The 19,634-nt window shown below is 38.9% G+C and overlaps 2 protein-coding genes across 3 annotated transcripts; both read right to left on the reverse strand.

The window, feature by feature from the left end:
• Positions 1-345: 345 nt before the first annotated feature.
• Positions 346-8,202, reverse strand: LOC135471935 (tubulin beta-2B chain-like). Of its 2 annotated transcripts, XM_064751379.1 has the most exons (5): positions 7,961-8,202; positions 4,755-4,863; positions 3,541-3,896; positions 2,024-2,879; positions 346-481 (listed from the first exon to the last, which is right to left on the reverse strand). In XM_064751379.1, the coding sequence occupies exons 1-4, from the start codon at positions 8,015-8,017 to the stop codon at positions 2,052-2,054; spliced, it is 1,350 nt and encodes a 449-aa protein (XP_064607449.1). In that variant the 5' UTR covers positions 8,018-8,202; the 3' UTR covers positions 346-481; positions 2,024-2,051. The 2 variants fall into 2 exon arrangements, with proteins under 2 accessions (XP_064607449.1, XP_064607448.1); XM_064751378.1 differs by having other exon boundaries at positions 354-2,879.
• A 3,225-nt stretch (positions 8,203-11,427) lies between these two features.
• On the reverse strand, positions 11,428-18,733 carry LOC135469742 (tubulin beta chain-like). The gene is made up of 4 exons (XM_064748322.1): positions 18,547-18,733; positions 14,059-14,167; positions 13,307-13,662; positions 11,428-13,106 (listed from the first exon to the last, which is right to left on the reverse strand). Exons 1-4 carry the CDS (start codon positions 18,601-18,603, stop codon positions 12,282-12,284), a joined length of 1,347 nt encoding a protein of 448 aa, XP_064604392.1. The 5' UTR covers positions 18,604-18,733; the 3' UTR covers positions 11,428-12,281.
• Positions 18,734-19,634: the final 901 nt, after the last annotated feature.

Consider the following 19,634-nt stretch of genomic DNA (forward strand, 5'->3'; position numbering starts at 1 on the left):
CTGGTTAGAAATGCAGTACCGTAAAATATATACCACGCAGTCTGTTAGATTGAGGCATTCACTGGGGACATAGTGTATACCTATGTAAGAATGAATTAAACACTCAATCCGTCATCTGTTTTGTTTCATTGGCTTTCAGACAACTATCTTTGTAGTGATTAGCCATCATTAGATGCTGGGTAGACAAAGCATTTTTCAAAAAATGATATGAATTTACATTACATTCTTAGAGGCTCACTTGTAATATATGAAATCATATACACTCCTACATCATTACTTTGCCCACATTTTCCCATAATTAAAAACAAATCAACAGATCAATATCTACCGGGTATATTTCATTATCAGCTACGTCTTCACATAAATTTTAGCGAATTTGTTGTTGGTATTGTTAATATTACAGTAATACTGGGAAACTCATATCCAGAGTTCATAAATGTATGCAGTTACTTCCCCTGATCTTCAGACGCCAACAGACACCCTACAAAACGAACTGCCTTTAAACGATTGCTCTGCTACTTTTTTTTGTTCCTATCTTTTAGATATTAAACAGTTTTTCTCTGAGACGACAATGTTAAGATATATTTACACAGGAAACCCGTCATCTGTCGGAGTGAAAACGAAAATGAATAGAGAACATTAAATTTGCTACATAACCTCTTTTTGGTGAGTTTTTAGTCCAGTTAACAAACGCATGACCTTTTCAAAGGTTTAAGCTGGTAAATTATCTTCATTATTGTTGTTCAAAGCAAATATCATTATATTTCACTAATTTACCGTCAACATGCAACCAAACTATGCCAAAATGAGGTTTCTAAAGATCAACAGTCAACAAGCAAAAAGATTATGCTAAAATGCCGGTTCTTAATCAAATCACAAAGAGCAAATCTTGCTAACAATTAACTTCTGTAACTCATGTTCTCACTCACATTGAATCTGAGTATAGTATTTTGCCATATAACTATCTTTTGATATCAAAAAACTATTAAATACCATAAAATTTAAATTTAGGTTTGAAAATATTAGGTGAAGTATATGCTTAGAGCTCCTTTGAGAACACAAAAATTGGGGATACGGATAGATGATAAAGCGTTACATACGGTTTTTGTCTTTAATAGCATTTAACATACCCAAACGTATCAATGCGCATTGTCCATCCCCACTCTGTGAGACGGTTATTTCTCAAAAATGAAGCCTGAACAATAACCAGTGTTCATAGTGACATTGTATATTTGGACACTGAGTTGCTATTTAGAGATATTTATAACATCAGAGGGTCATCAAAACACAACTGTCATGAACGTTTATCTTCAGTGCACTAGGAACTTTCATAAACTTAACGCATGGTGCATCTGCCCTCAACCTAATTAGTGCAGAACACAAAATAATAACATGAAATCTGCAAATGTTTGACCTGAAGCTGGTCTGATGTGAACAATATTTTGCATACATTATAACATAGTAACTAAAAGCAGCGTAACTGATGCGCATCGAAGTTGGGCTCATCTCCTTAATAGACACTTAACAATGTGCGTGAGAACTTCAATGTCGTTTCTTCGTATTGAACTTAATGTAGAAAAATTTTCAACCAGTACACTCTCAAAATTACTCACAGTAAGTTTCGGCGTGAAATATAAATTAACACAGCTTGGTACGACAAAGAAATGAATGGCTAGCAAATTAACATTGAAATATGTTGGTAGCATAATAGCCAATGCTTTTTGCGGTAAAATTTCACCACCATGTTTGACAGACTACGCATCCTCCAGGAAGTCAATATCAGATGTCTGGTCTCGGATCACGGTGTAGATTGTGTCATCACATAAAGTCCTGATTTGCTGGTCATTTACGTTTTTTCTTTACAGCTTACACATTGTACAAATTGACAAATTGACGGTGTTTAGTCAATTTGAGGCGTATCTCAGTGTTGGCTTGTCTTTACAGATAATGAGTTTACTAGAAAATAAATATCCCCAATTGTCGTATCAATGAAATATATATAAGAGTTACTGTTTGGGAATACCATTTTGTTTCCTTTTATTAAAAATATCTTAAGGTGCTTCCTCTTCGCCCTCTTCTTCGTCGTCTTCATCTAAGTAGGCATCATCGTCCGCGGTTGCGTCTTGGTACTGCTGGTATTCTGACACCAAGTCGTTCATGTTGGACTCGGCTTCAGTAAACTCCATCTCGTCCATACCCTCACCGGTGTACCAATGGAGGAAAGCTTTACGCCGAAACATGGCTGTGAACTGCTCGGAGACTCTTTTGAACAGTTCCTGAATAGCAGTGTTATTGCCCAAGAACGTGGCAGACATTTTGAGTCCCTTCGGTGGGATGTCACAGACGGCTGTTTTTACATTATTCGGAATCCATTCCACAAAGTAACTGCTGTTTTTGTTTTGTACGTTCAAGATTTGTTCGTCAACTTCTTTCATGGAGACGCGGCCACGGAAAATGGCAGCGACTGTAAGATAACGGCCATGAAGAGGATCGCAGGCGGCCATCATGTTTCGCGATTCAAACATCTGCTGGGTGAGTTCAGGTACAGTCAGTGCTCGGTATTGGACGCTGCCTCTTGACGTCAAGGGAGCAAACCCTGTCATGAAGAAGTGTAGTCGAGGAAACGGTACCATATTTACGGCCAACTTTCGCAAATCTGCGTTCAGTTGGCCTGGAAATCGTAGACAAGTGGTCATTCCCGACATTGCTATGGAAACAAGATGATTCAAGTCGCCATAAGTTGGTGTTTTCAATTTCAGTGTCCGAAAACAGATATCGTACAGAGCCTCGTTGTCAATGCAGAAGGTTTCGTCTGTGTTCTCCACTAACTGATGAACTGATAAAACTGCGTTGTAGGGCTCGACAACTGTATCAGACACCTGCAAATATAGAAAATGCAAACAGGCAGATTATACATTTGCTGCTGTGTGTAAATTACAAAATTTGTTAAATTATTGGACTGTCATGCATTGTGTTCCACGTTTATTATTATCTCCCATGTCAGTCTACAAGAAAGGTGGGTCTTCCAGCAAGCTGCGAATGGTCGTGGGATTTCCCCGGGCTCTGCAATGTTTCTCCGATCATAACGCTGGTCGCTTCGGTGATATATTAGCCTCCGCCTCGAAGTCGGGAGGCCCCGGGATCGAACCCGTCTCGGGTCAACTCAAAGATTTTAAAAGTGGTACTTGTTGCTACCTAGCTTGTCTCTCAGCACTGAGAGGTTAAAGGAAGGAAACATGACTGTTTGGCCCGGTGTCAGTATAATCTGACTGGGTGGGATGTCATGTCTGGTGTCTTTGGCGGTATGGAAACCCCCTACCACAAGAATAATATGTATATGTACACAAACGTAATAACTCGTCATCATATGACTGAAAAATTATTAAGTACGACGTTAAACTCAAAGCATACATACATAAATATAACATTATGTGTGTACATATATTTTGTACCGGTGCCAATATATTTTCGAAACAAGAGCCTTTTGTTTAACAGTCAGTACTGGATAACATAGCAAGGCAGTTGAAGCTGTTCTATTACCTTAGGAGAAGGCATTACTGAGAAAGTATTCATAATCCGGTCGGGGTACTCTTCTCGCACTTTACTTATAAGAAGGGTTCCTAGTCCCGATCCAGTTCCGCCTCCCAGAGAATGGGCCAGCTGGAATCCTTGCAGGCAATCACAGTTCTCTCCCTCCTTGCGGATAACGTCTAGAATAGAGTCCACTAACTCGGCCCCCTCTGTGTAATGACCCTTTGCCCAGTTGTTACCTGCCCCTGTTTGACCAAAGACGAAGTTGTCAGGCCTAAAGAGGGAGCCGTATGGACCACATTTGACCGCGTCCATGGTACCGGGCTCCAGATCGACCAGAATGCACCTCGGGACATATTTACCACCTGTTAAGGCAATGAATATATGGCAGTAAAATAAGGTGAAGCCACTGATTTAAAAACTGAAGTAGAAGCATTACAATATCATTTTCACATAAAGACCTGGATATTCAGATTCATGGATTTTGTACCAATTATTATAGATTTGATCTATAGATATCAAAACTGGAGTACTTAACGCTTTTGTAATATCCTTTTCAGTTATGTTTGCACTTTTTCATGACATAATTTAACCTTGATGACAAAATGGTCTGATAGAAAGCAGATAAGCAAGCCAAGCAAAGCAAGGCATAACTTGTGCGAAGTTGCATTTCATGATGTAAAACAAGATTGTACTCTGCCATGTTTCAGCTAGGCTTACAAATCTGGGTCAAGCATCCTTGGAATGTTTAGAGCTACGGAGCCCTATTTATTTATGCTTTAGAGCAGCAAGATGATTTCGAAAGACTGACTGTATGTACCAAAAAATTCTAGCACGCGTATAGTTAAAGCTAAGTTACATCAAAACACATTTATACACAATGTAATCCGTTTTGTTTTGATTGTATTTCACGTCATTTTATCCTAACATAATATAAATGATAGATTTTGTCTTCTTGCAATGATATTATAGGCAACGTATCAACAAAAATCTCTCAGGTCAGCAATATGTTATACATGTCGCATTTTGTAAGAGAATCATTGCCATATTCTACGTTATGCATGTATGCAATGTTTCATTCAACCTTGAAAATGAGGCACTGATTAAATTGTTTTATTTTATCTCCACTTTGCTCACCTTACCGCTTTAGCAAGAGTGATTTCGCTGAATTGTGGGCCCCATAATGAATGCTTTGTTAGAGAGCGGTGTCTCAGCTAATTTACCTGTTGCTTCATTGTAGTAGACGTTCAACCGTTCCAGCTGAAGATCGGAGTCACCCCGGTATATCCCTGTGGGGTCAAGGCCGTGTTCATCCGATATCACTTCCCAGAACTGAAGAAGAAAAAGAAACTCGCTAAAACTGAGGATGCATACCCCCCATGAAATCTGTGAGACACACCACCCATTGTTAAATCTATGTTATCTATTTGTATGAGAGTTCGGAGGCTATAAACAGCACCATTGTCCATTTAGTGTTAATGTCAAGGACAAACATAGTTAAAATTTCTCCTCAGGCTAGCTGTCTTTCACGTATTGATGTTCTTCATTATTTTTTTATAAAGCCTAAACCTTTAACACTATGCTCCTTACACTTTAATGAACATAAGAGACCGAATGAGTTATATTTAAATCTTTAAAGTATTCTACATGCATTGCTATTTAATTCTGTTTTCCAGTGCTGAGCTTTAGATGACGAAAAGACAAAGGATTTAAATTTGGTGACTTCATCAGACGATACATACATAACGGCTGCATTTATTCACGGACAGATTTGCTGGATAATTCTTTTTTCTTTTTGCTTGTTAGGTTAACTAATCAATTCAGTATCTATGAAAATCGTCAAACGTGTCCATCTGACCAGTGCTCTTATCACGTGCCCGCTGTCTCGGATGCCCCAGCATTTTTTTCGTTACGACTTTAGGAAATAGTTAACTAAGTATATGTATGTGTATATAATGTAATATGTAAATAAAGAAATATACATTATAATTTATATAGCTAAAGAAGACTCCACTAAGCTCGGATACGCCAGATTGCACTAATTCCTCCGGTAATTTTGCGGCAAATAAAACTAAGACCAGTCTAATTTGAATTTGCCGGTGTTTTGCTGTTTGCGATGTGTACAGGGTTATTGTAAGGTTCGTGTATTTCTGGCTAGTTTAGCAGACTGGGATCTCATCCGACAAGTCCCACTCAGCAGCTTCTTAGCATGATTCACCAGGTGTGTAACACTCAAGTGACACATCCTTTAAGCAGCCAGGTAAATTAGGCCAGGTGGATAAAAAGGCAAGCGAGAGATAAAACGAGTTTGCAGTAAAGAGAGGCGGGTTGGAAATTGAGAGCGAGCCTCAGTTCGTGTGTATTGAGACAAACGCACACGACTTGCCATTAAGAACCAGACCAGTCTCAACACTGGAGACTAACCAGCAGGTTAACCTTTAGAAATGAAAGACTACTAAAAATACGTATTTATTCTAGTGACTTCCATCGCCGCTTCGCCTTTGTTGTTTTTCTCTTTCAGTTCTCACTGTAACACTGGTTCATCTTTCATACGTGTTTTTGCAATCAGGTTTGCATGTCATCTTTTTAGCATAGAACTACATTTCATGCGTGAAGAAGACTAGTATTACGCCCACCCACTTGTCTTAGTACGTTTTGTTTTCAGTGACATACTTACATGCCTACAGCTATCGTTTTTCGTAACTTTTACACTGGTAGAGTTACGCTTTTACACTGTAGTTTTTCATTCGATCGAGTATGTATTCTCTTTCCATAATATAAAATACTATGTAGCGATTTACCTGAAATTATATAGCATTTGTCTAAAATTGTGAGTTGCTCAGTGATTTAACCATGGATATGTAGCAATTGGTAACAAATATGATGTATATGTATTTAGTAGAAGTAGGGGTGTGAATAATCTAGCTTTCTCATTTCAATCCACGCATGCTGATATTCTATTACAGTCCTGTATGTGATACCTTACACCATGGCCAGGTGTAATAATACGCTGTCACTATTCACAAGTTTTGGTTTCAGACCAGTTTACACTCAGTGGATATTTTACCACCATGCACTGCTTTCAGTTACATGTATGTGTATGGCTAAAGAGAGAGTATCTTATCCCGCATAACAATACAGTTGTTGGGAGGAATGTCTCTCTCCGCTCCTTGATTGTATCCTCTGTCAGTGAGATAAACTTGCTCTGTAAAGCGGGTCACTATTTTCACCTGTGAATGCATTACGTACCCAAATACTGTACGTGAGAACATGATAGGTAGGATGGTATATGGTTTGCCAAGTATACCTCTGCACTTGGGTTATAGGTAGGGTGTAATTATATTAAATACAGGCATATCGATACATGTATATATTGCTTAATGCCCACCGACTGAGGACCACTTAATGTAACGTTTAAATTAACCTCCTGTTTAGTTCATAGCTTACATAACTTTGCATGTTTAACCAGCATTATCTTTTCTAGCCTGCAAAGCAAATAAACGCTATATATATGCTATACCCATGGCAAGTATCGCATCCACATTCGTACACGTTGTCCAAAGGCCAATAATGAGGATAAGCATGACTCATTCTGCATAATTCGATACATAAACCATAACAACACCATAGTTTAGACAATACAGATGTTACATGTAACAACAAAGTGGAAATACAATACTTAACACCCTTGTCAAGCCCCTGCATTTGTATGGTATGTGAACCCGTTTTGGCTTTATTACAGGATAGTTGGCCTAAATCAACATTCACCAACAGTTACACATCAACATTGCGTGTGAACTGACGGTATGCACGAAGCTTACATGCAGCTGAATTCTGTAGTTTTACATATCAGATATGTATCTATAATATTGCATGTTTGCTTGCCTAGCAGATAGTTCACTTATCACGGTTAACGGCGTATAAGTCCATAAAACATGCTAACTAAATCAAAAACATGTGAAGGATGATTTTTAAGGGTGAATTCTGCAAGGACGCATTCATATGGTGTAAAAATCCTATATGGCACTTTGCAGCATGAAAAGTTACGTCATGGGGCATATCTCTGGTCCATTTATCCATGACAAAAAAAAAACTCCACGTCGCTCCGAATGTAACAACTAGACAAACGTTTCAACGCATAAGGACATGACCTCTAACATCAACAATTCTTTCCCAAATTCTCCAAAAGTTGTGAAGCATTAAAAAAAGGCCAGTTAAGCTCAACCGTCACTCGGAAAGGTATTCAGTGATATTATGAAAGCAAAACTAAATCAAGCAGTAAGTTTAACCCAGGTTTGTAATTTTGTTAACATTATACCTGTTGTTTCTTCATGTAGTTAAATACAGCCCTGAGTTGTAAGATAATTTGAAGGTTAAATTAGTGCATAGCACTTGATAAATTGCATTATCGAAATTGACCTTATCCTACCTTAGATCCGATCTGATTACCGCACTGGCCGGCCTGGATGTGAACAATTTCTCTCATGTCGAAGTTTAAGGGTATTCTCAGTATCCGCGGTTGGAAATGTGAAGACACCAGTCCAAAGAGCTTCAGAGATGTACAGGGGAAGGAGGAGGCAGTAACTCTTTGCTCAGGTATGTCAGAGACGCCAGGTGAAGCGGTGAAGGGCGAGGGCCGGCAACTGGTCGGACGTGTTTACCGGGCTGAAGTCAATGAAGGACGGCGGCGATATCCTATCTACATGTCATCCTAACCCATTTACGCCAACTGTCAAAGTCCGGATGACGTATCGCCAGACTCTCGGCTGGCAAGCAAAGATTGATGTCAGCGTGCCTTCCTGTCACGTGACCGTTTAACCAAGTGACAAAATACATGCCTATATTGAAGTACCATATTTAATCGTTTTGACAATTCATAAGCTGTATGTCGTGTTAGACTGCACATTGCATGCATCTGGTGGCAGATTAAAACAAATCCATTAATGTTTGACTGTTTTTTCTACTGCATCCAAAACGCATACTCTTAATTGGTAGACGCCATTGTTTTATGCCGTCCAATTTGTCTGTACATTGGACTAATGGGAGGTAAACAGCTTATTGACAATGTGTTTTTCTTAAGTCAGTGTTGGTCAAAAAAATCTACGCCCTCACCCCTCGCTATGCCCCATTGCTATATCAACATATCAGTTAAACAATTAATGAATAGTCATCGGTAATTAATATCACCCAAGTCAGAAATTATTAATATAATGAGACTAGCATCGACAGCATGGAATATATAGTCCCAGTTTTACTAAGATTTAATTTCTTATGAAGGACAGAAGTTAACTCAATAAGAGCTTATTTCTGCATAACGTTTGGTACAAATGACGAGGTAGAATTTCGAAATTCATTTTCATTAACATGGCTAAGTAAAGCATCTGTCCTAATGTAAAATTTGCGAATCAAATGATAAAGAGGGTTACATAACCAAAGTTACATCCAAACAGAGCAATGATACCTATACAGCTAGGATTCTGTCCATGATGATATTTATTCTTTCATAACGTGTCTATTATAATTAAACACGCAGAACTTTTATATATTTATTTATTATTTAGGTGGAGGAATTTGGAACGGCCGTGGTAAATCAGTGCCCTTTGCTAAATACCTTGCAATCTTTTTTACTTAATGTCGTATAGTTCAAGTGGCGACAGAAGGATTTGAGGCCGCGGCCTCACTGACCTGGGATCTGAAGATCGCAGCGAGTAAGCGTTTTATCTTAGACAGTGAGCGGATTGGATGTTTTCAGCAGAGCGTCAAATTTATCTGTATACCCAACAAAGCACATAATCAGTAACTCCGATCAGATGCAAACAGGAAAGTCCCTATCAAAAGCATTCAAATGAATCAGAGAATATCTCTCCTCTATAAATGAGTTTATCCATACACAAAAACTCTATTAAACCACATTATATGACAAGGTTCAGAGTTCATTGTCAGTTTTCATTCGTATTTGCAATATAAAGTATATATTTAGTCCAAAGTCATGTACACAAAATTGTAATTGTAAACGTAAGTTCTGTGAACAATTCATGACTCGTTTGTCAGAATTATTCGTTTGTGTGTCAGGAGTAGTTTGTTTGTACAACGGTGGTTAGGTATAAACAGCGTGTCCTAGAAGTCGTGCACCATCCTGATTTTCATTTTTTTTCTGTGTTTCAGATTTAATACTGATTTTAAATTTTGTTCTCTCTTTCAGAGTTAATTATTGCTAATAAACTAACAGTACAAGAAAGAGTTGAATTGGTTTTTATGTTTGGAAGAGATGGGGCAACACACCGCTCTGTAGCTCAAGCGACTTAAGAACAGATCACATTGTTCGGTTTCTTTAAGTTCACTGCTATCAATAAATACTTCGGAAGTTTAAAAGAAAAGACAACACTAGACCAAATATATACATGTATATGCAACATTAAATAATAGCACAAAAAGTTTAAATAGCAAACCCTTTTGACTTTTGTGGTGTTTCATTAAGGAGATATTGCAATCACAGTACGCAAAATCGGGCAAATTGAGAATTTCGAAAGCCGCGCAATGTTATAGTTTTAACCAATCCGGCGCGAGTTAGTCCTTAAGCCTGTGAATGCAACTATTTCCGTGGACTCAGCCTTATGACCCAGAGTATTGGTGACACAACATAATATTTCCAGTTTCTCAAACATGACGTCCCCCATGCATGGTTTCGTAAGTTCCAGCTTAAAAAATTATTTGTACAGTTACCAAGTTCGTCAGAACACAGTTGTTGTGGCCATTGATGTCTCTGCCATAAATGGAAGAGAGGCAAATGATTTGTTGTTCTTTTCGTTTAAAGATTTTTTATTTTTGAGATTTTCGTTTCCCTAGTTGCTAGTTAGGAACCAGGTATGCTTTACAGCTTCTTTTCATTAGAACACAAACATGTAACGTTTATGCTTTACGCTTTTTGGAGGTTTTAACTTCAGGTGTAAATGACATACATGCACAGAGCAGAGCCTATCATATTTGATGCAAAGTTACAAATTTGATTTCGAGGAAATGTCAACATCGCTAGGTCCTATATCAATGTGGTATTGAGTGTAGATAATATAAAATTATCCTGTTCAAGAGTTACTAATAAAACATGAAAGAGTGCATTAGTAGTCTTTCCTTTCAATCTGTGGATGAAGCCAAGTGTGTTGATTGCTAAACTCCAGGATTTTACGCTCACAGACTGTGACTTGCATTTATCTAACTCAGGAAATCTTGTTATCAGACCCATGAACATCAAATCTGTAAAATTAAGTGGAAAATGTAAGGTGAGTAACTGTTGGTATACCTGCACTCCCGCTCTGCATTACAGACATTTCCTTAGACTTCGTTTATTATTTATCGAGATTCAGATCTGTGTAATGTTTGTCAGGCCATCCATCATGTTTTACTCGTGTGTCCGCAGTACACTGCTCAGAGACAAATCTTCTTTTCTGACCTTGTAGACACTGGAATTGCTGAGGAGTGTGCTTTGTCCACCGAACAATGCAAGCTTAGTTTTAAAGCTGTGGGGAATTATTTATTTATGTAGGGTCCACAGATTTTAGGCTACAGCATTGTGGCAACAGTTCTCTGTGGATTGACTACGGTTGATTATAGCATCCTAAAGCCCTGAAACAGATCCTATTACCTTGGCGCAAATCATTCCATGGAATGGAGTCGTCACGTAAACTACTGTACGTTTGTATGTATGTATGTATGTATGTATGTATGTATGTATGTATGTATGTATGTATGAATTTTTCCACCAGCAATTTGAATTTTATCAAAACCCGTTTCTAAAATTAACAAGTCATTAAATACAAAACTCGTGTTCTTCAAAGCGATGCATCGCATGAGAAACTTTCCCAAATCGCATAAGAGAGTTTAAATACCTGTGTAGCTTTGCAGTATCAGCTTTATTCAACAAAACAGATGAAGCAACAGGTTAATCATGACGGCATTTGTTCAACAACAACAGCAGCATTGTCATCTCAGACACAAATTTTTGCATTCCTGAACAAACACGTTGGAGAGTCGTAGACATTATAATAAAATATAGAAATAAACACGCATGTTATCTGTAAAAATGCCATGGTCCCATAAATACTGTTAAATTAAGTAACAGTTTTTGGATTGTAAATAAAACAATGCCCAAATATCCCCCTTTATATATAGTCATGAGCACCACAGCATATCACCTTGGATGCGGAATGTAGAAACCATATAAAGCATTTCATCTACAGTGTATATAGAAAACGTTAACATACATAGGTACACGGCGATGTATAAGGTATAAAACATTAGGCCCTATGTTCTTTAGAATCTCTCGTGTACTTTCTAAAATCCATGATTTTTAATTCGCAATATTGACACAGTTTTAAACTAAAACACACCATTTAGTATATCAAGTATGTAGATTTTTGAGAAGGTTCTTCTTTTAAACAGATCGTGGAAGGCGGCAGAAACAAACCACAAGGACGAATAATTGGAGTTATTTGATTAGGCCTGGAGCATTCAACAACATCTGCATCTTCCCGAGATGAACATAAAATACTACAATATAAAAGAATAGAGCGTAGAGGGTACAAGCAAAGCAGAATGTCACTTCCAGCTCTTTGGAGATGATAAGAAGGTCCTTGGCAATACCCAAGCCTAATGCGTACATACGTCCCGAAATATACACTACAAAGTTTGTATATAAGCAGAGAAGAGTTAATCATAGCTGATTTTAAGGGACACGACATGTTTAGCGTAAGGATTTAATCAGCTTCTCCTGTGATTTCGTCCTCGTCTTCTTCGTCGTCGTACTCTTCGTCGGCCGTGGCATCTTGGTACTGCTGGTACTCAGACACCAAGTCGTTCATGTTGGACTCGGCCTCAGTGAACTCCATCTCATCCATACCCTCACCGGTGTACCAATGGAGGAAAGCTTTACGCCGGAACATGGCTGTGAACTGCTCAGAGATTCGCTTAAATAGCTCCTGGATTGCTGTGTTGTTTCCAACGAATGTTGCCGCCAGTTTCAACCCTCTTGGAGGAATATCGCAAACAGCTGTCTTAACGTTGTTGGGGATCCATTCTACAAAGTAACTGCTGTTCTTGTTTTGAACGTTCATCATCTGTTCGTCAACTTCTTTCATGGATACTCTTCCGCGGAACATGGCGGCCACGGTGAGGTAGCGTCCATGAAGAGGGTCACAGGCGGCCATCATGTTTCGGGAATCGAACATCTGCTGGGTGAGCTCTGGTACGGTTAGGGCTCGGTACTGCATGCTGCCTCTGGAGGTCAGAGGCGCAAACCCGGAGATGAAAAAGTGCAAACGTGGGAAGGGCACCATGTTTACAGCCAACTTTCTCAAGTCTGCATTCAACTGACCCGGAAAGCGAAGACATGTGGTGACACCGGACATGGTAATGGACACAAGGTGGTTCAAGTCCCCGTATGTAGGAGTACTCAGCTTCAAGGTGCGGAAGCAAATGTCGTAAAGTGCCTCATTGTCAATACAGAAGGACTCGTCCGTATTTTCGACTAGCTGGTGAACTGACAGGACGGCGTTGTAGGGTTCTACGACTGTATCCGACACCTACAGAACACAAAAACATTGTATACAACGCATGTTTGAAGAGTACTTTAATCAATATAAAAACATTACCTCAACAAATCTGTTTAGGAACAATGTATCACAACTGCATGTCAAACACTAAGTTAAGTTAGGTGTCTATTAGAAGCTGCAAATTTGTACATTTAGCATTCCAGTGTAACTTTTATTTGACGAAAGTATACCTTTGGAGATGGCATCACGGAGAAGCTGTTCATGATCCTGTCTGGGTATTCTTCTCGGATCTTACTGATCAACAGCGTGCCCATGCCAGACCCTGTACCCCCACCTAAAGAATGGGTCAATTGGAAACCTTGCAGACAGTCACACTTTTCGCATTCTCTCCGCACAACATCAAGCACATTGTCCACTAGCTCTGCACCCTCCGTGTAATGACCTTTCGCCCAGTTATTCCCGGCTCCTGATTGGCCAAATACAAAGTTGTCGGGTCTGAAGAGTTGACCGTAGGGTCCTGATCTGACTGAATCCATGGTACCGGGTTCCAGATCGACCAAGATGGCTCTGGGTACGTATCTGTTACCTGAAACGTTATTTTCGTTGATTTAGTGAATAAGGATACAACCATACTGAACACTGGAAATATCCTATAATTGAGGAATTGTTGCAACTAATGATACGACCGGCATAAATTGAAAAATGTACTGAAATTCAGGTACCGGTATCAGCCTTAAAATTCGTTCTGAGAGGTATGTGTATAACGAATTGAATTGCCCAGGTACCAACATTTTTACCTATAACCAACCGCAATCAGAAAAGTAAAAGAACATTTCCTGATGGCTTCTTGATACATGGTGACTAAAAGAATAACATGGGCTAAACCAAGGATATTGGCAACACCTTACCTAAAATGCCATGAGCTTGAATAAAAAATTTCACACTTCTTTTCATGATAAATCGCCTGTTTCTGCTTGCTTACCAGAAGCTTCGTTGTAGTAGACGTCCATTCTCTCCAACTGCAGTTTCGAGTCGCCATGGTAAGCACCGGTAGGGTCAAGGCCGTGTTCGTCGGATATGACTTCCCAGAACTGAAAGCAGAATATGGTAATATTACTGGCATCCAACTTACCTACCAGAATCACTAAAGGCATATTTAGCATTTTAGAGGCTTGAAATTCTTGAAGTTTAAATATGAATACCAGTCGCTCACCCTTATACACAATAAAATGGAACATAAGTTCAGGTGGACGTTACTATCAGACTTTAGCCTTAATACACTTTTAAATAACTGTCCACACAGAAGGTAAGAATGGTGAACGATTGGTTCAATTCACTGGTTTTTCATCTAAATGAAGTTGTAGAGAGGTCAGGTAGTGATACAGATCTCAAAGTCTGTCTACTTCATGGATCTGCATGCAAGTCGTGTAGTTGGGTACATGCATGTTGTCAAAGGCGATGGCGTAGCAATCAGACATGACATTTTGACATCTGATATTTATCCACTTGTTTTGTACATGGCTTACTAGACTGTCTTTATCATGTCTACACGTTGGGGAAACTGGCAAGGACTGAAAGGCATAAATCTGAAAGGCAACCGTTGTCTTCCAAAAAATCTTGAGAATCATGTACTTTACCAGGTATACATTCGGTATACTTTTGAAGAATTGTGACAACATGTTTAGTTACCTTATATTATAGTACACGTGGTTATGGACATCAGTAGAAAACCACCAGAAAGTGGTGCGTCATAATGTATTTTTGGTGGGATGCCTATCATTTCATATATGTCGGTCTACCACAGCGTCGCGCTACAAAAAGACATAGCCAATTAATTAACTCTTCTGTCAAGGTGGTTTGCAGAGTAAACAGGTGAATATGTTATAACATCTTCGGATGTTGTCAAACAAGAAATTCCAGACGATGTCGCATTGAAGTTTAGGCTCGTGTGCCCGATTGCGCTGTCCTAATTTCCTCGAAGGCCACCTGTATTCCTCCAATATGGCGTGCAAGTTTGCCACTGATGCCACGTTCATCAGTAACATGCCAAACGTTGACTGTTTATCCCGGTCAATTCGATTTCCTCCACACATAAACTGTCCGCCATCACATAAGTGAATAATTCTTCAAGTCTTGAAACAACATCAACAAACACATCAAATGATGAAATTTAAAATAAAGGGAAAGAGAGATCAGGATGCTGATTCTATGTTAACGTTGAAAAAATCTGGTATACTATACATTTCTAATCTTATATGACTACAGCTGGATTCCTCCCATGAAAATAACGCCTTGTGACAAATAATACCCAACTGCGTCTGAGATGTATGAACAAGGACATACTGAAGCGCTCAATAGTATCACATTGACGTCAATTAGCGGATTAAATATTTACACATGTGTGATTGACAATAAGACAGTTATCTATTGTCGACCTTTATGTTTGCAACTGGAAATCGGGATAGGCCTGCAATGATGTTAATACTGGGTATATACATAACTTGGTCCTGAGTTAGAAGTACATGCACACTGTCCATTGACATTTAGAACTGTAAATGGCCCAGTGAAGAACAATTATTCCTATTTCAGTTGGTGTATAATCGCAACAATCTTACCTAATGTAAAGGGAGAGAATAATCGACATAGATGCATCACTTAATGAGATCAGATTGCCTGTAAAGTACACGTTATAATTGATAAACATCTAACCTATGGTTCACGGTATAGGGTGCGTAGAAAAACTATACTGACGAGAGTTTGTTGTTTAGTATTTGCAAATGAGGATGGCGTGAGTATACTTTGCCTTATATGATAGACTTTGATCAGGGCGGAAATACAGCAAATCCAGCAAATGTAAAAAGTTTGTCGCATTAAATATGATGTCACACAGTCTACATGAAATAATACATCAGTCACTACGGTGTAGTTTAAATATGATGCGTGCTGACAGGAAATTCAAGTAGTCTGATAAATAATGCGATTAAATGAAAGAAGTAAAATGACAGATCTTCAATACACACTGACAGATGTGAAAATGCATATATATATATATATATATATATATATATATATATATATATATATATATATATATATATATATATAGATATATATATATATATATAGATATAGATAGATAGATAAATAGATAGATAGGTCATCTGTACCTATATGTACCAAACAATATAAAAGGGCAAATAAGCTAAACTATATGCGCCGACCGATCAAATGTGCCCTTGCAACATCGGGACTGTTTGCAGGGCGGATGTACACGCACACCTACCATACACTTTTGAGTAAATTTGAAGTCGAGCATAAATATAATATAGGCCTTCCTGCCTGAGTTCAAATTAGAACCAATAATTTTCCAGTGAGCTCGAAACAGTATTCGTTTTGTCTGACACGGGACATGAACGAAAAGGAACCTCCAAAGACGGTCGAAATTCTGCTGACCATTGGAAACCAACGCCAGACACAACGTCACATATAAAGATAAAACATTTCGTTTCCGTGGCAACCGCCTTGTAGACTGGTTTAAGGTTGAGCTGGCCTTGTTGCTATCGATCTCAAACCGCCTAAATGTAGCCCGTAAAACCCTCTCTTTCTATCCTGTATCCAGCTGCCCAGAAGGCCCCAAATACACCCTAACAATGTATCAATAGCCTGTAATGCCATTTGATGTCATGCAATTCACAGTGGGGACAAAAAGGCTATGATAAAGACAGAATCAACGCTGGATATATTATATAGGAGTGATCGATGGTGCTATAAAATATACAAATCTATATTGGGACATATCTATGTAATGCATATACAACCTTTTCGTGCACTACTCAATCCAACAATGACCTGTATATGTGGGGTGTTGGGATCGAGGTATTACTGTCTGCTTAATCAACCGGTCTGTGCGTTCTGATTTGTATGCTTAATTGCAGGAGATGAGTATATGCAAACACACAATATGTGAAAATCAGATTGTAACATGTTAATATGCGTGCATCATATTACCATTGTATGGATACTGATGTATATATAAACATACACATGTATAATATAGTACAGCCTGACAACACTTTCTCCAGGCTGCATGGGATATATACATGTACTTTAACGTACAGGAGTCCGTCTTACAAAGCTGTCGCAACGCTACGTCGAACGCATTTACCTCGGTGACGTATCTCTTCACTGTACGTTATCATGGACGTCACGCCAGTCGCATGATGCGAATACTTTATAAGACAGGCCCCAGCAGGGGAATATGTCTTGGTGGGGGGATTTTATTGACACTTCACTATATTTCGTCCCACATCGCTAGTGTGTGTAATGTCGAAAGTCTTTCATGGTATGCACCATCGCGAAGGACATATGTTTGTACAAACATGGGTGGAGCTGAAAGTGTAATGTTTCTCATAGGCCACCATTTTCTGTTTTATCACTTTTTTCTTTTGCTTGAAAGTGCATTATTATGGAAGCACAAGCCATCTCAAAATCTCATGTTAGATAACTACAGTGGATTGAAATGCAAAAGCGATATTGTGAGATATAGATTTATATAACCTAGGCGTCACATATGAATTACCTTACAACTTAATATATTCCCCCATATATAAACAAAGCATCCAAAACAAGCTCTCCAGAAATTTGGACTTTGTGTTTAAAGTACGAAGTCTGCATATCTATACGATTAAAGTAGTAACGGTTACAAGTGCATGTTCACGCACACGTCTCGCACACAAGCTATATATACACGTGTGCATATGTCTCATCTAGAGGATTTCATTTCGATAGAAATATGCACAAGCTGCCGATATAAGTCATGAGGATTAACCCTTGTACGTGACTTTTACATAGACCTGTATAAAATATAATAAAAGACCCATACACATGCACACGCAGACATCCTACACATTCCGGTCTTGCATCAGTCCAGTCAGCAAAGTACTACCTGTGAACATGTATCTGTACGGTTCGGTATATATTAAAAGACTGCAGCATGCCCCACTGACTGTGTGTAAAAGATAAGCACGCAACATCCACGTTCTATATACATATTTGTGGGTATACGTCAACATGATGTACGATGAGCCTTGACACTACGGTCATTTTCAACAATTATACAACAACCAGGTGTAAAAGTTCGAAACCATTACCAGTTTTGTATCTAATTCATATAACAGAAGTTCAAGCTAACTTTGTGTATATAAAATATGTGATTTTCAGTCTGACAGAGTTTTAAATAAACTAAAGAGAACAAGTGTGATTTCAAAACCATATGCATGGCATACACGATATGAAAGCACCAAATCCAGCGAAATGCAGCCACACCATATTGCATGCATATGTGTCTCGGGCATAGTTCTCAATTAAACCGGTCGTATATAATATAACACTGAAGTGATGTATTGTTTCAAGGATCGGTGAATGTAAAGATACATCATTTCTTTTTTATCATTTCTGACCACTTACTCACCTTGGATCCAATCTGATTGCCGCACTGACCGGCCTGGATATGGACAATTTCTCTCATTTTGACACGCTTCCTTTCCGTCACTAAAAACCTGACGATGTAAAAGGTGGAGATGGATGTGTAGAATCCTTTCAATGGCGGATCGTCTCAGTGGCTCAGTAAGTTACGTGCCGGCTTGATAGACCGGTTAGACGTGTTATATTTACCGTTAGGCTTGATGCTGTTGCTCTCAACCACAAATGACCTACAGACTTACACAGCAGTTTGCTCACATGTCTTCCGCATCAGGACCACTCGGCTGTTTTCGGCAACCATCGATAGCTCTCGGCTGTCACATCCAATGACCGAGTTATGTGTACTGATGTATGATATACATATTGTTTGTAATTCATATATCTCTGAGTACGCCTTTGTGGCGGAGGTGGTTACCTAGCAAGCGCGGCCCAATGACCCAGGAGCCTCTCACCAATTTGATGCGTTCGCTGGGAGTTCAAGTCCAGCTCTGCTGACTGCCTCTCCGGTTGTACGTGGGAATGTCTGTCAGCAACCTGCGAATGGTCCTGTGTTTCCTCCGGTTTCCTCCTACATTAATGTTTTCCGCCGTTGTATAAGTGAAATATTCTTGAGTACGGCGTAAAACACCAAGGAAATAATGAAATAAATAAATAATGTCACATTTCACATTTCAGACCTAACACGTGTAATTTATTGCAGATGCTTAGGTCACAGTTTTATGTGTATTATTGAATGTCAACATTCCAATAATGGGAATAATCTGCGCGAAGAATGGGTGAATAATACTATGCAGTACATTACCCGCCAAACATGTATCAGATACCATTACAAAGAAGCTAAGTATATCTAAATACGTACATTATTGGAAAAGTACCATACAATACATGATCAGTCAGGCAGCATGCAGACGTAAATGCAAAATCGTATATTCTCGGACCAGTCGCTTGGATAAGTTACATTTTGATGGCATCGTAATCTGAATACAGGAAGTTTTTAAACAATTGTTCTACATTCCTCTTGCAGATGTCCTGTCCTTTCTTCGGAACACATGCATGCAGAAGGTTCTTGTAATTTAC

Source organism: Liolophura sinensis, chromosome 7 (assembly GCF_032854445.1).
Source record: "Liolophura sinensis isolate JHLJ2023 chromosome 7, CUHK_Ljap_v2, whole genome shotgun sequence".
NCBI lineage: Eukaryota > Metazoa > Mollusca > Polyplacophora > Chitonida > Chitonidae > Liolophura > Liolophura sinensis.

Excerpts from the sequence above, each read along its gene's own strand:
- LOC135469742 (XM_064748322.1), bottom strand. The coding sequence starts at position 18,603 with ATGAGAGAAATTGTCCATATCCAGGCCGGTCAGTGCGGCAATCAGATT. Across the intron at positions 13,663-14,058 it reads CTACTACAACGAAGCTTCTG|GTAACAGATACGTACCCAGA; the intron begins GTAAGCAAGCAG and ends ATAACGTTTCAG. Across the intron at positions 13,107-13,306 it reads CCGTGATGCCATCTCCAAAG|GTGTCGGATACAGTCGTAGA; the intron begins GTATACTTTCGT and ends TGTGTTCTGTAG.
- LOC135471935 (XM_064751379.1), bottom strand. The coding sequence starts at position 8,017 with ATGAGAGAAATTGTTCACATCCAGGCCGGCCAGTGCGGTAATCAGATC. Across the intron at positions 4,864-7,960 it reads GTAATCAGATCGGATCTAAG|TTCTGGGAAGTGATATCGGA; the intron begins GTAGGATAAGGT and ends TTTCTTCTTCAG. Across the intron at positions 3,897-4,754 it reads CTACTACAATGAAGCAACAG|GTGGTAAATATGTCCCGAGG; the intron begins GTAAATTAGCTG and ends TTGCCTTAACAG.